At 41.0% G+C, this 14175-nt stretch overlaps 1 protein-coding gene across 1 annotated transcript; it reads left to right on the top strand.

The window, feature by feature from the left end:
* The first annotated feature begins 2708 nt into the window (after positions 1-2708).
* Positions 2709-13737, top strand: LOC131681112 (uncharacterized). Its single transcript, XM_058961823.1, has 4 exons — positions 2709-3533; positions 3596-3814; positions 3906-3995; positions 13629-13737. Exons 1-4 carry the CDS (start codon positions 2709-2711, stop codon positions 13689-13691), a joined length of 1197 nt encoding a protein of 398 aa, XP_058817806.1. The 3' UTR covers positions 13692-13737.
* Positions 13738-14175: the final 438 nt, after the last annotated feature.

The raw sequence follows: 14175 nt of genomic DNA, 5'->3' as shown, positions 1-14175 counted from the left end.
AAATTTACCGTATTTATTTCACTCCTACTCTCCACTGCTGCTGATGCGGGATCCCAATGCTGCTGGTGAAGGGAAGGCGAGCGGTTTCCTTCCGACAGGCCGGGACAACAACGGCCACGTACTCGTCCGGGTTCCGTTGGCTGCTCCGGCAGCGGTCCTTGGCGTTTAGCTAGGGAGGTGAGCTTGGCTCCTTTGTTGGAACCTCCCTAGCGACGTTGGCGACGAATTGCCGGATCGTCTACTCGCCGTAAACTTTTCCGGAAGTCACCGCAGTAAACTTCCTAGGGGGAACCTTTGTCCACCCTGCTTCGTTCTCCTTGGCAATTAACTGTGGAGGAGAGCTTGGCTCGTTTGACTGATCCTCCACAGTGAGAACGGTCGGTGTTCGCTCCTTAACGTTTAGCTGGGGAAGGGAGATCGCTCCTTCGCGGTTAGCTTTCCCTCCATGGCGAGAAAACACCACACACGAGTACCCGAACCACAAGTCGGCACTTTTCGACAGGGATTTTTACTGTCACACGCGCGCATTAAACTCCTCCGTTACGGTGGCGCAAAACTGTCCCGAATGCAAAACTGAATATTCTGGGCGTCTGTTCTTTCTCGTGCTCCGTCACTTTCTCCCTTTTACGAAGGCCGCCTTCCGCACTCCACAAAAAACCCACCGCCGTATAGCTGTCATTGCTATGGTACAGCATAGTCCGCACACTTTTGCAGCGAGAGGAGAGCGGTTACCTAACTAAACCTTATGTTATTAATTCACAATTATCAAACAAAAATTACTACACCTGTCTGCACGCACAAAACCGTTCACAAACGCGAAACTATATAAAAATTTACAAGAAAAAGTGAACGGTACCGAACAGCGGTGAGCATAATTTTATGTCAACAAATACACTCTACGGAGCGTATACCCAAAAAAATAGTATATTTCTACCCAGTGCTACCCTCACGGGTTACAACTTTCAGCGGGTATGTATACTGCGGGGCAATCCTTTCAGGGGATCCATTAAACCTATGCTGTTTTTACACTTTTTCCGTGGGTAACAGGCTACTTTTTCATTTCATCCACCAGCCAAACAGCCATCTTCTCGGTGGGTGCTCAAATGCTGGATGAGATTGGTCGCATAGACACTGGGTTTTTATGAATTTTCGGAAGGCAGTATAGTGAAGAGACTTTCGGGTTCGGGACGTGGAATCTCCGTTCGAATTTTTCTTCTCCCATCAAACGAGCGACTTTTTGACGGACAGTGTTTGCCTCCTCTATCATTACGTTGAGCGGGTCTATTGGCTTACCGTTTTTATATTTGCACTCTTCGTACGGACCGGTACTATCCATGTGTCGCGTCGCGTTTTTATGAGTGTGAATCAGCTCCTTACGTTGGCACAGCCCCGAAAAACAAGGACAGCAACATCCGCAGACACTTAGTTTCTTCATTTCTACTTGTCTTAACGATGAACACAGATGTCGGTTGCTAAGCATTACGTGTATCCAGTTTGTGATATATGAAGGTACTCCGTGATCTCGTGCTGCTTCCAAAATAGATGCGAATGACACTTTGTTAAAAACACCTTCAATGTCAAGAAACACTCCTAAGCTTGATTGCGTTTACGAAATAGCCTTTTCAATGCTGTGGACCACGTTGTGTATGCCCAAGCTAACATCGTAAATGTAGTGGTGAATTATGTACGAAGTTCAGCGTGGTTGTGAGCATAGGGGAATTCGTTCTTGGTTTCAGAGAAATTAAACGTGCTCGGACTGTCGGTATCTGCTCGTTTCTTCGAATCATTCGTTGACGATTGAAGTAATTTTGTCGATCGAGGAATGGATTAATCGATTAGTGTATTATGAAGAGTTAATCGGCAACTGCCAAAATCGGTACGAATGGGATTATAAAAACAAGGTTTATCTCTTATTTTGCAAGAAAATGTGGTTCAGATCTAGTGGACGGTTCAGTATACATCAGTACGTAATGGATCCGGTAAACGGAATCGCATCTAGAGAGCTCGAAAGTACTGAATAGTTACTGATGAAAATAATTCGATGTACCAAATCCGAACACTTATTTATCGATTTATCAAAGATTGGTATTGTCCCCTTTTTGCACAATTTTTTTTTGTATTATATATGCACTAGAGAAAAATAGCAATTATTTTTGGTTTAATGAAAAGGTGAGTTTGGAAATTTCTCGATTGTTCATCACTTTAATGAACAATCCGAGGGGCCAGCATTAGTAGGTTTGAGTGTGTTGTAGTAGTTATATTAATTAAAAACAGGACTAAAACATATATCTGTGATACTTAACAATAATCATGCCTGTATTTAATAAAATTAAGTTTGTTTCAAAAGTACTTAAATTACTTGGAATACATGTACCTAAAATATTTGATGTATATAAAATTCCAATACATCATAAATGAAACCTCTTCTGAAATTAATATACTGTTAATTTGTTAGGTACTTTTTAAAAGAATGTACTTAATGGTCCCTTAAACAGATAGCTATGTAAGTACGACTTTTAGCACCGCTTCGTATCGAAGACTTGCCCCTCGACATGATCCGTACATCATCCGAAGCGTGACAGTAAACTAACTCATTTGTTAATGAATTAAATTCGCTTACTCGCAATTAGCACCGACATGGCCGTTCTTATGCAATTTAGTTTTCACCCCTAACGCATCAGTTTGAGCAAACACGGCACCAGGGTACAATGGATCGAAACAAACTTTTCCGGATCCTGTTCAGGGTGACCTATTTCCTGTGGAAGTTATATGGGATTCTTCCGCTACGCTACGACTTTCGAGTGAATAAGTTCGAGAATAGTCGACGATCTGTATACTATTCGGTGGTAATTATGCTTGCCTACAGTACCGGAATGGCGTATGTCTACTGGCGCGCTGCTAATTTTTACCAACGCCATTCACCGTCCGGGACTGCATATTTCTCCTGGGCTCAGTTTACGTTGAATTATTGCTTTCTCGTGGTTACCATTGTTATTGCTATACTTTGTCGTAATCATACGAAGAACTTGTTGAATGTTTTCATTATGCTGGCAACTATTCTCATCCGACAAAGTCGAGTTCAGAATGACTATAAACTGTTGAAAAAATATCTGTGCAAATTGGTTTTCGTAGACTTTTGCATGAAATTAGCCATCTGCGGCAGTTTCTACACGTACGGAGGTCGTGGGTTTATTGGATTTCTGACAGGATTGAACTTCGTCTTCATGTGGTCAATGGAGGTCTTCTGCAATGGATTTGTGGCTATGTGCTATTTCGCAGCTCATCTCTACCGATTAATCAATCTGCAGGTGAATGAATCGGTTCAGAAGTTGTGTGATTTTGAGCTTGATCAATCTTACTGGTTGCTACACCCGTCGGAGAAGAAGCAAATCTGCTACCGAGTGGCTGCGAGTTTGGATAAGTTGGCCTATCTTCATCAGGACGTGACAACGGTATTGAAAAAGTTTGTGAAACAGTTAGACTACTCTTTGCTGATGACAATTATTTGGTGTTTTTTAATCACAATTTCCGGGGTATGTTGTTACTATGATCAATCTGCTCGCTCGTTCTGGAATGTTGATAAAATCGTTTTCAGACCTTCTTTGCGTACACTTCGTTGGTGCAGGATCTTCGTGATAACGTTAGACCACCACTGCTGAAATACGCCCATGCGTTCGGTCTATCCGTGTTTCAAGCGCTGCAGTTCTACTACATTGTGTCCGCATCGGCATTACTGACCAAACGAGCCGAGAAGACTGGCCTGGTGGTGAATCGATTCTTCAAAGCTGAAATCGACGAGAGAGTAGAGCGAACTGTATGTTGATATCCTCATAAAAGGAATGGTCTTGGAATATTATTATTTAATTATTGAAAGCAATTTTCTGTATGTTTTCTACTGATTCTAGATTGACATGTTTTCTATGGCATTACTTCATCAATCGTACAGCGTGGAAAATTTCGGAATGTTTAAGGTTGACTTTACATTGATGTACTCGGTAAGTATTGTGATGATGTAGATGGATTTGCCACAGTATCCATTCCAAATCTACAGCCCGGCTCTCTACTGCTGTCACATAACTTATTCCTCCCGTACGTTTTTTGATTTCCTCTCGCGGTCTGATTTTGTTGATGTCGGGTTTCGGATATAGTAGAATGGGGTCAAATAGGTAAGAGGGTACAATCGGTATAGGGCATTATCTATGCAATGTTATTGCAGAGGTCGCTGTGAATTAGATACATGGTAGAGAACATCGTTGGCGACTGTCATTTCGGCTGCTACCGTGGATCAGCTGTATTAGTTTCGGCGTCGTTTATGTTTTCGCTTGTTTTTCTGCAAAAACGCCAAAACGAAGTTAAGAGGACATAAAGAACGTAATTGCATCTGTTCATGATGGCGCCAGTATTCGATCATACTCTGAATTCTCAACCTGAGGTCCGCGGACCGTAGGGGGCTGCGAAGTCGTTGCTGGAGGTTTGCGAAGAAAAATATATTTTCCGAGTGCAGATTGAAATTTCAAGTCTTGTTTCCTAACAAACTGAAAATAATATATTGATAGCATACAAAATCGATGTTTATCCTTGGGGGTCCGGAGCAACCCAGGGTGATTTTTAAGGGGTCCGTGGTACGAAAGAGGTTGAGAATCCCTGTTCTAAACAATTCAAAGTTCGAAACATTACGTGCTCGTATGAAAGGAAAGTGCTCATCATCATTGAAAGCGCGTCATATATTTTGCGTGAGTTAACAACATAACAATTTAAAGTTGTCGCACAGCTAAGAAACCACGTGAGCAGGAATGCACAACTTCTATTCCACACTCTGGCGGCGACGTGCACATCGAAGAAGTCGTTTGCAAATACATAACCAAACGCAGCTGCTGAACGAGCATGTTTTTTCAACATTTCCTTCCGCGGTTTCAAGATTTTTCACATCATTTGCCACTTCCTCATTTTCTTACCTGAATGACGTAAATTATTATTTGTGTTATAAATTTTTAAAAAAGACCTTAGTAATACTGCGAGCCTCTCTGTACTTACTTTCTTTTTCGGTTATTACGACGTCACTATAAAACTTTGCACTAATTTTTCAGCCCATATCGAAAGCCTTGTTAAGGAATACAAAACTGCTGGCGCCCAATTATTTTGCTTTAGCTTTAAGTTTTAAGAAAACTTTATTAGGAATCTGTTGGCATTTTTTCGAATTGGTGGTATGAGGGTGGTCCTTGTGGTTAGGGTGCTCAAAGGACCAACTGTTTGGATGTATGAAGTTTACCTGCGTAATGATCTTCATTGTTATAAAACAATTAAATTGAGTCAACTTTACTAAATAAAGGCTATCTATAATAATTCCTTTTTTTGTAATTATTTAAAAACTACGGTGCTTAAAAATGGGTTTTCTTATATTATCTTTTAATGTGTTATTTTTTTTCGCAAATTCATTGTTCTACAGATTTTTGGACCGGGGGAACGGGCATAGCGTAGTTAGTAAATCGATTGCATTGTATGCAGTTCACCTGGGTTTGATTCCGAACCCTGCACATAGGGTTAGAGATTTTTCTAAAAAAGAGAATTCTCTAACCCGAAAAGAGGCGAATGATTCTAGAGCTAAAACCTCTGTAATCAAAATAAAAAAAAAGATTTTTGGAACTGTCATTGGCACACATTTTCGCCAAAACAATGAAGTTCCAATCCCTTTTGTTTGGACAGTTACAAGTGATTTTAACAAGAAACATCTTCAAGGATTGCAATTTGTTTTTCAATCTATCAATGCCATTTGAAGATTTATTATACATTTTGTGGATTCCGCATTTGAAGGGCCCCCCAAAGATGATATAATTTTTTTATTTTCTCAGAACTACTTTGAAGTTTTTTATATTTTTATTTTTTGTATCTCCTTTCTCCGTTGGATACATAACATGAAAGAGGTAACCGTTAATTTGTTTTATAAAATGACGATTCTTTAGGCACCATTTTTCAATGCCACGATTAACGAGAGCTACCCTCTTTCGTACTGATTTTGCCATGGATTTGGAATGTTCGTTGGTTTACATGACTGCAGTAGTGGTGCTCACCGCAATGAGCTTCCCATATCTGCCCTGTTTCGTCTTCCTTGGCGTTTAACTGTGAAGGTGCGCTGGGCTCGTTCGACAGCAAAACCACTCCTTGTCGATACAATTCTGCTCACATCTGACAAAGCTAGGCCCGAATTGCACTGAACCTCCATGTCATTAAATGAATGGAAAAGTTTGCGTCTGGATGAACTATTCCATGAAAAGTTCATTATTATTCATAGTCAAGAAAATGTTAGATTTTATTTACATCGTTTAGTGAAGTAAAATTTTTACCCGGGATTTGTCAAAAGTCCACTTTCACATCGAAATACATCGTATGCACTTGATCATAGTTTGCTTGCATTTATGACTTTTTTGCAAAGTTTTCGGCAATCTGATTTTATTTCAGCATCCTGTTGAGATTTTTAAACTGTACTGTGCATCGAAGGTTTTTTTAGCCCGATAACCCCGTGCTACTTTAGTGATATCGTAGTTTTCGGTCATATGTTCTAATACTACATAGGTGGTGTTCTTCGCGATCTAACTAGATCTGAAAGGGGTAAATTTCAATAACTCTTGAATATTTTTATAGTTATAGTACATGAACAAAACTAAACCGCTAACAATAGTAAAGTCAGCTGTTTCTGATTAAGTCGATGTATAAAAAATGCAATCCATCGACAAACTGCAAAGTTCTAGCCATGCTAACCCACTGTCTTTTGAATTAGTTTCTTATCTAATAACTCATGCTGGCTATTGATTTGGAGGTACCAGTTGTGACTTTTGCTGTTAATATTTCAAAGATTTTCTCCCATTTGATTCCACTATGTAAAACATAGTGGAATTAAATGGAAGAAAACCTTTGAAAATTACGTACATTCCACTAAGACCTCCGTTCGCGTATACATTTTGCTGTTGTCGTTATTGCCTGAACCACAGCCACAATTTTGTCAACGATTTTTAGTTCAAATGCTAATCTGACGTACGGTCCCAATGGATAGCTATAGATAAGTTGTTCTTAATGGCTGCTGTGCTAGGTTTAGCATAATGTGCAGTCTGCTCACAGAACGGGCACGTATTAATGTGTTCTGGATATGTACATGGCTTTGGTTGTGAGAAACAGCCTAATTACCTTGTGATGTCTCTTTTCTGTTTCATCGCACAGCGTGCCTGCTTGTATATAACCAATCATGTAAAGCGACTAAAATGTTGCTACTAGTTATAACATAATGTTCCTCGCGACAATATTGATCGAGAAAGAAAAATGGCGGCTGGTATTGATACAATTTGTATAGGATTGATTAACCTATGTGTGATTGACACCCGCTCAAACGACGAGAGGACAAAGTAACTGAGTCTGAACAATTTGTCTCATACGACTGTTTACGTACTCAATTTTGGCTTAGATAAAAACAGCATATGAGAAATTCCGCGAAGATCCGTCCAGAAATCTTTAAAATCCTGACCGACTATCTTAGATTCCGATGAAACGCTACGCGTTTCGCCGGCATGGAAGACTGAACATTTTCCACGGTCAATAAGATTATTTTGACTCAAGAGCAATTTTTTAAGAGGGCTGTTAGGAAAACTTTTTATTGAAGGCTTCTCCATGATCTAATTACACTGAAAACGTTTCTTTTATGTCTTCAAAACGATAAACATTAGATTGTTGATATTTTATGACGAGGTAACGCTAATAACTTATAAATGGGCGTAATTACACGTTGGTTGGTAAATGACTGGGTAATGTGTAATATGGACCCTGTGGTTCGCTACAGTGGTCCTTAGCTTCTAGTCCAGTAACTTCTATTCCTACCTCTCCGCGTTGCCAGCTGGGGTACGAGTAACCATAGGAAAGATCAGGTAAACAACCCCGCTGGGACCATGGTCGTATGCTGATAGGGAAGGGGGGCTCCTCTTATCGTCCTCGTGACAGCGTGGGACTCTAAACAGAGCTGACACGATGGTCCTCCGGCGAGACAGAAGTTGGGGAAGACCCAACAAGCCGCGCTGGAAAACTAACCGTTACGAACAATGCAGAAGAAAATACGAATTGGAACAACCGGCAAAGACCTACGCGACGAAATAAGGACTGCTATTGGAAACTCGAAACATGGAACTGCAGGTCACTCTGCTTTCCAGCTTTCGACAGGATAATCTACGTCGAACTGCAACCACGCGACTTTGAAGTCGTAGAACTGCAGGAACTTTGCTTGACAGGACAAAAGGTATGGAAAAGCGGGCATCGGGCGGCTACTTTCTGCCAGAGCTGTGGCACCACCAACGAGCTGGGAACCGGCTTTGTAGTGCTTGGTAGAATGCGTCAACGCGTGATTGGATGGACCCCGTTCAACGCAAGAATGTGTAAGTTGAGGATCAAAGGCCGTTTCTTCAACTACACAATCATCAACGTACACTGCCCACACGATGGGAGACCCCATGACGAGAAGGAAGCGTTCTATGCGAAGCTGGAGGAGGTGCAACGGGACGTGACAATCGCCATCAGTGATTTGAACGCTCAGGTAGAACGGGAGGTAATGTTCAAACCGAATTTAGCTTGCACACCGTATCGAATGACAACGGCCAACGATGCATGAACTTCGCAGCCTCCCGTGGCATGGTAGTCCGAAGTACCTTCTTACCTCGCAAAGATCTCCACAAAGCCACCTGGAGATCACCTGACCAACGCACCGAAAACCAATTGGATTACGCTCTAATCGACGGGCGATTCTTCTCTGATATTTATAACGTTCGTACCTACCGCAGTGCGAATATAGATTCGGACCATTACCTAGTTGCAGTATGCATGCGCTCAAAACTCTAGATGGTGTACAAAACTCGTCGTAGTCGGACGCCAAGGCCCAACATTGCGCAACTTCGGAACGCTGGGGTTGCCCAAGACTACGAACAGCGGCTGGAAGCGGCACTACCCACGGAAGAACAGCTGGGCGCAGCTACTCTTGAAGATGGCTGGAGGGAGATCCGTTCCACCATAGGAAGTATTGCTATAGCGGCACTAGGTACAGCGATTCAGAATCGAGGAAACGACTGGTCCGATAACGAATGTAAGCAGTTAATAGAGGAGAAGAATGCAGCACGGGCGAGGATGATGCAAAGCGGAACGACACAGAATATGGAGCGTTACAAACAAGCACGGAACAGGCAAACCTCGATCCTCCGGAGAAAGAAGCACCAACAGGAGGAACGAGATCGCGAAGCGATGGAACAACTGTATCGCGTAAACGACACACGGAAGTTCTACGAGAAGCTGAACAGTTCGCGCAAAGGCTACGTTCCGCAAGCCGATATGTGCAGGGACTTAGACGGCAACCTTCTTACAGACGAGTGTGAGGTGATTGAGAGGTGGAAGCAATATTATGACGAGTACCTCAACGGTGAAGCAGCAGAAGACGAAAGCGGTATGGTAACGGATCTTGGAGCACGCTCAGAAGACGATAGGCTGCCGGCCCCTGATCTTCAAGAAGTCAAGGAGGAGATCGGTCGGCTGAAAAACAACAAAGCTGCCGATGTAGGCCAACTACCCAGCGAGCTATTAAAATACGGCGGTGAAACACTGGCTAGAGCGCTGCACTGGGTAATCGCCAAAATTTGGGAGGAGGAGATTCTTCCGGAGGAGTTGATGGAGGGTGTCCTTTGCCCAATCTACAAAAAAGAGTGCCAAGTTGGATTGCTGCAACTATCGCGCGATCGCATTATTTAGCGACGCCTACAAGGTCCTCTCCCAAATTCTTTGCCGCCGATTGTCACCATTTGCAAGGGAGTTCGTGGGGCACTACCAACCGGGATACATGGGTTCCCGCGCCACCACGGACCAAAAATTCGCGATTCGGCAGATTCTGCAGAAGTGCCGCGAATACAACGTGCCTACACATCATTTGTACATCGTTTTCAAATCGGCGTATGACACAATCGATCGAGATTAGCTATGGCAGATATTGCACGAGTACGGTTTTCCGGATGAGCTAACACGATTAGTCAAAGCGACAATGGATCGGGTGATGTGCGTTGTTCGAGTATCAGGGACACTCTCGAGTCCCTTTGAATCTCGAAGAAGGTTACGGCAAGGTGATGGTCTATCGTGCCTGCTGTTCAACGTTAGAAGGTTAGAAGGTGTAATAGAAGAGCGGGAATAGACACGAGTGGCACGTTCTTCAAGAAGTCCGTCCAGCTTCTTGGCTTCGCCGATGACGTTGACATAATGACACGGAACTTTGAGGCGATGTCGGAAACGTACATCAGACTGAAAGCTAAAGCCAGCAGGATTGGACTTGCCATCAACGTTTCGAAGACAAAATACATGAGAGGAAGAGGTTCTAGAGACGACAATGTGAACCTCCCATCCCGAGTTCGGATTGACGGTGCCGAAATCGAGATGGTCAACCGCCGACAATGCTACCAGCAGAGAAAATCAGAGACGGATATTGGAGGGAAATCGTGTCTACTTTGAACTCCGGAGGACGCTCCGGTCGAACAAAATTCGCCGCCGCACGATTATCTACAAGACGCTGATTGGACCGGTGGTCCTCTACGGCCACGAGACCTGGACTATGCTCGTGGAGGACCAACGCGCCCTTTGAGTTTTTGAACGAAAGGTGTTGCGTACCATCTATGGTGGCGTGCAGATGAAATACGGAACGTGATGCAGGCAAATGAACCATGAGTTGCATCAGCTGCTGGAAGAACCATCTATCGCGTATACCGCAAAAATAGGACATTTGAGGTGGGCTGGACACTTTGTAAGAATGTCGGACGACGACCCGGTGAAGATGCCTCTTGAGGGCGACCTTACAGGAACAAGAAGACGGGGCGCACAGCGAGCACGGTGGATTGACCAGATAGAGGACGACCTGTGGACCTTTCGAAGACTGCGAGGCTGGCGACAAGCAGCAATGGTCCGAGTTGAGTTGAGATGGTTTTTGAATACAGCAAGAGACAACAAGGCAATAAGTATGTTATTGTTAGAACCAGAGTTGCACAAAATCATGACTATCACTTTTTCTTCAAAATGTGCGCAAAGCTTCGGTCAGAAATCAAAATGATCGTCTTTTCCATTTGAGAGAACTTGAGCAACCGAAACTGAGCATAGTGAGTACCAACAACAGTGACGAGGGAAAGTGAGAAAAAAAATTGACTAGACGCAGACAGCCGAGTCAAGTGAAAACGCAATGATAATTTCTCTTTGCTTTTTGTCTACCACGCAAATTCAACAAGCGTAGTTTTTATCTATCTATATATATATATATATATATATATATATATATATATATATATATATATATATATATATATATATATATATATATATATATATATATATATATATATATATATATATATATATATATATATATATATATATATATATATATATATATATATATATATATATATATATATATATATATATAAAAGTCAATGTTTGTATGCATATGATTTATAGACTCCCAAACGGCTTAACCGATTGCCGTTAAAATTTGTACATAGTAGGCGTTTGTTATGAGCGTGTTTATGTGCTATTGGTTGGGGATCATCTGCCCGTCATATGGCGCTTCGGATCAAATTGTGTTTTTCTCCTATTTAGATGAAAGTCGCAGCAACGCGCGATGGGTATTAGCTAGTATTAAATATTTTGTTAAAAAAATGTATATGATTTATGGACTCTAAAACGGCTTCATTGATTGCCGTCAAAATTTATACATAGTAGGCATTTGTTATGGAGCGTGTTTGTGTGCTATTGGTTGGGAATTGTTTGCCCGCCAGATGGCGCTTCGGAACAAATTGTGTTTTACACCCATTTCGTTGAAAGTCGCAGCAACCCGTCGCGTATTAGCTAGTTCACTATATAGTCACCATAAATGATTCAATCACTAGCCAGTGTTTATTGACCCTTCGCACTTGCTTTAAATTGGATCGAAATCAGTAATATACTGATAAACTTGAAATATACTTATAGCCTATATGCTCCCGAATTGGTTGTAATGCATGTTGTTTTTTGACCTGGTTTACTGCAAAAATATTTATCAACAGACAGAGCATATTTTTAACTAACCGAACAACATGATCAAAACACAGCATATATTTCTTTTGATTTCCTTGCATTTTAACCTTGCCTACTGTAATTGGGTGCTCTAGACTGCGAATAAACAAAAGATAGTTTAATGTTATTAAGGAATCCAATAGAATACAGAATGAATATTATATTTTTAAATATGACATTACATGAGCAATTTACGTGGCTCTTATCAAAACGGTGACGGAAAATGAAAGACAATATTTGTCAAAATATTTTCGGTTAGCAACCAAACCAATTGTTTAATAGGTAATGTATTTGAACTGTAATATTGAATTAAAGACTTACACCGTGCAGAATTTAAAATTTCCTTTGCTAGGCTTAAGGAAAAAAATTTCCAAAACTGACTGCCATCGAGAGGTTTCAGTCAAACCGAGTGAACAAAAGAGCGAAAAGACAGAACATTTTTTTCGCAAAGGCACTCACGTAGTATGACTGACACTATATGCTGCTGTCACAGTGTGAGAACTTATACGGAAAAAGAGTCGAATATGAGTACTTGCGACCGTGTAGGAAGGTTTTCTGTTTACGGTTACCGAATGCAGCACTGGCTTAGAACAATTTATATCGACAAGTTCTCCATCATGCAATTACATTCAAAACGTTTCTTCTCTCATTCGGATTTTGTGGACAAAATATATAAAATGGGTTTTTGCAATTCAAATTTTTAACATAAATTTTTGTTTTTGTGAAAAATGAAAACCTTTTTTTAGTGTATATTACAGAGGTATTCATTCCCTGATAGTTTTGCTGCACAAAATACAGTAATCGAACTTTTTTTTAAATTAATGCATGCAGAAACGTCTACGCTACACAAATCCTGCGGCTTCTGAAAATCCCTGAGAAGTGAGGAAGTTAGAGTGACGCGGAATATTGTACCATAGATTGAAATGCTGGTATGGCAAGCCGTTTAAAGTTGTGGACCGAAGAGATTTTTCCCGTACATCTCCCTAAATCAATATATTTATCATATTGGGTGTCTAAGAACAGAATGTTTAAGAAACGTAGGAGAGCACTATGATATATTCCGCATTCGCGCGTTAAGTTTTGCTCACTTAGTGTCGGATTCTGATGAGACGAGTTGAAACGCAAATTCCATAAGCTGCTCTCAATCGGCGAAACAGCGATATGAAGCTAGAAAGCGAAAATAAGAACGATTTATAAAGTACTTGCAATAATATACGTGCGTACAACCGGATATTGTTGTGTATGCCCATAGCTTAAATTTTAAATATTACAGTCACACAAAATGTATGGCCAAAATTAACTTTTAAGAATTTATTGGCCGGCAATCTCCATAATAAATGGAAAATGCTGGTCAAATTTTCCTAAAAATATTTTCCGGAACTGGAACCAATCAATGTTCGGTACTATCGAATTCGAAAAAAAAACATTAGCATTATTGTTTGACAATCAGAATTGTATGTTGATTAAAATAATGACCTAAATCAAATCAATTTACAACCTGCTTCTATTTCTCTTTCTTTCAGATGGTTGGAACTATCACTTCTTATCTTATAATAATGGTACAATTTCAACTGTCGGAATTGTGAATGAATTGTTCCCACATATCGTACCAAATACTACGGGAAGCTAGTAATTGCTTCTGCTACAATAAGTAAATCAACAGTTTATGCTAGATACGGGCACTTATGTCGATTCGTTGAATTACATACACTCATTGTGACCTTACGTTGCTGGTTATCCTTCCAGCATGCACTTGCATAATAAATGAAGTTTCCGGAAACGGCCGAATCGAAAGCGTTGGAATTATTTTTGGAAAGAAAGCATCAATACGACGCACCTAAATTCGAAATTGTTAACCATTTTTATCACCATCAATTATTAATTAACTATCGAATTTGTTGGAGTCACTCGGTCTATATTCAAACGGAAATGCACAACCATTCGATTTATTGTTGACAAACACTTCACGATGCATCGTCATACAGCTTTACTGTTCAAAACAACGCTTAGTGTTTTCACATTTGTGCTTCGATGTTTCGGCATATTTCCGTACACTTTTAACGAGTTCGA

This window comes from Topomyia yanbarensis, chromosome 2, assembly GCF_030247195.1.
Source record: "Topomyia yanbarensis strain Yona2022 chromosome 2, ASM3024719v1, whole genome shotgun sequence".
NCBI classification, from domain to species: domain Eukaryota; kingdom Metazoa; phylum Arthropoda; class Insecta; order Diptera; family Culicidae; genus Topomyia; species Topomyia yanbarensis.
Note: the sequence above shows the minus strand (reverse complement) of the source record. Positions and strands in the feature narration are given on the sequence as shown.

Bases quoted from the DNA above. Each gene is read 5' to 3' on its own strand.
- LOC131681112 (XM_058961823.1), top strand. From the start codon at position 2,709: ATGGATCGAAACAAACTTTTCCGGATCCTGTTCAGGGTGACCTATTTC. The intron at 3,534-3,595 runs GTATGTTGTTAC...AATCGTTTTCAG, and splicing joins TTTTAATCACAATTTCCGGG to ACCTTCTTTGCGTACACTTC. The intron at 3,815-3,905 runs GTATGTTGATAT...TACTGATTCTAG, and splicing joins ACGAGAGAGTAGAGCGAACT to ATTGACATGTTTTCTATGGC.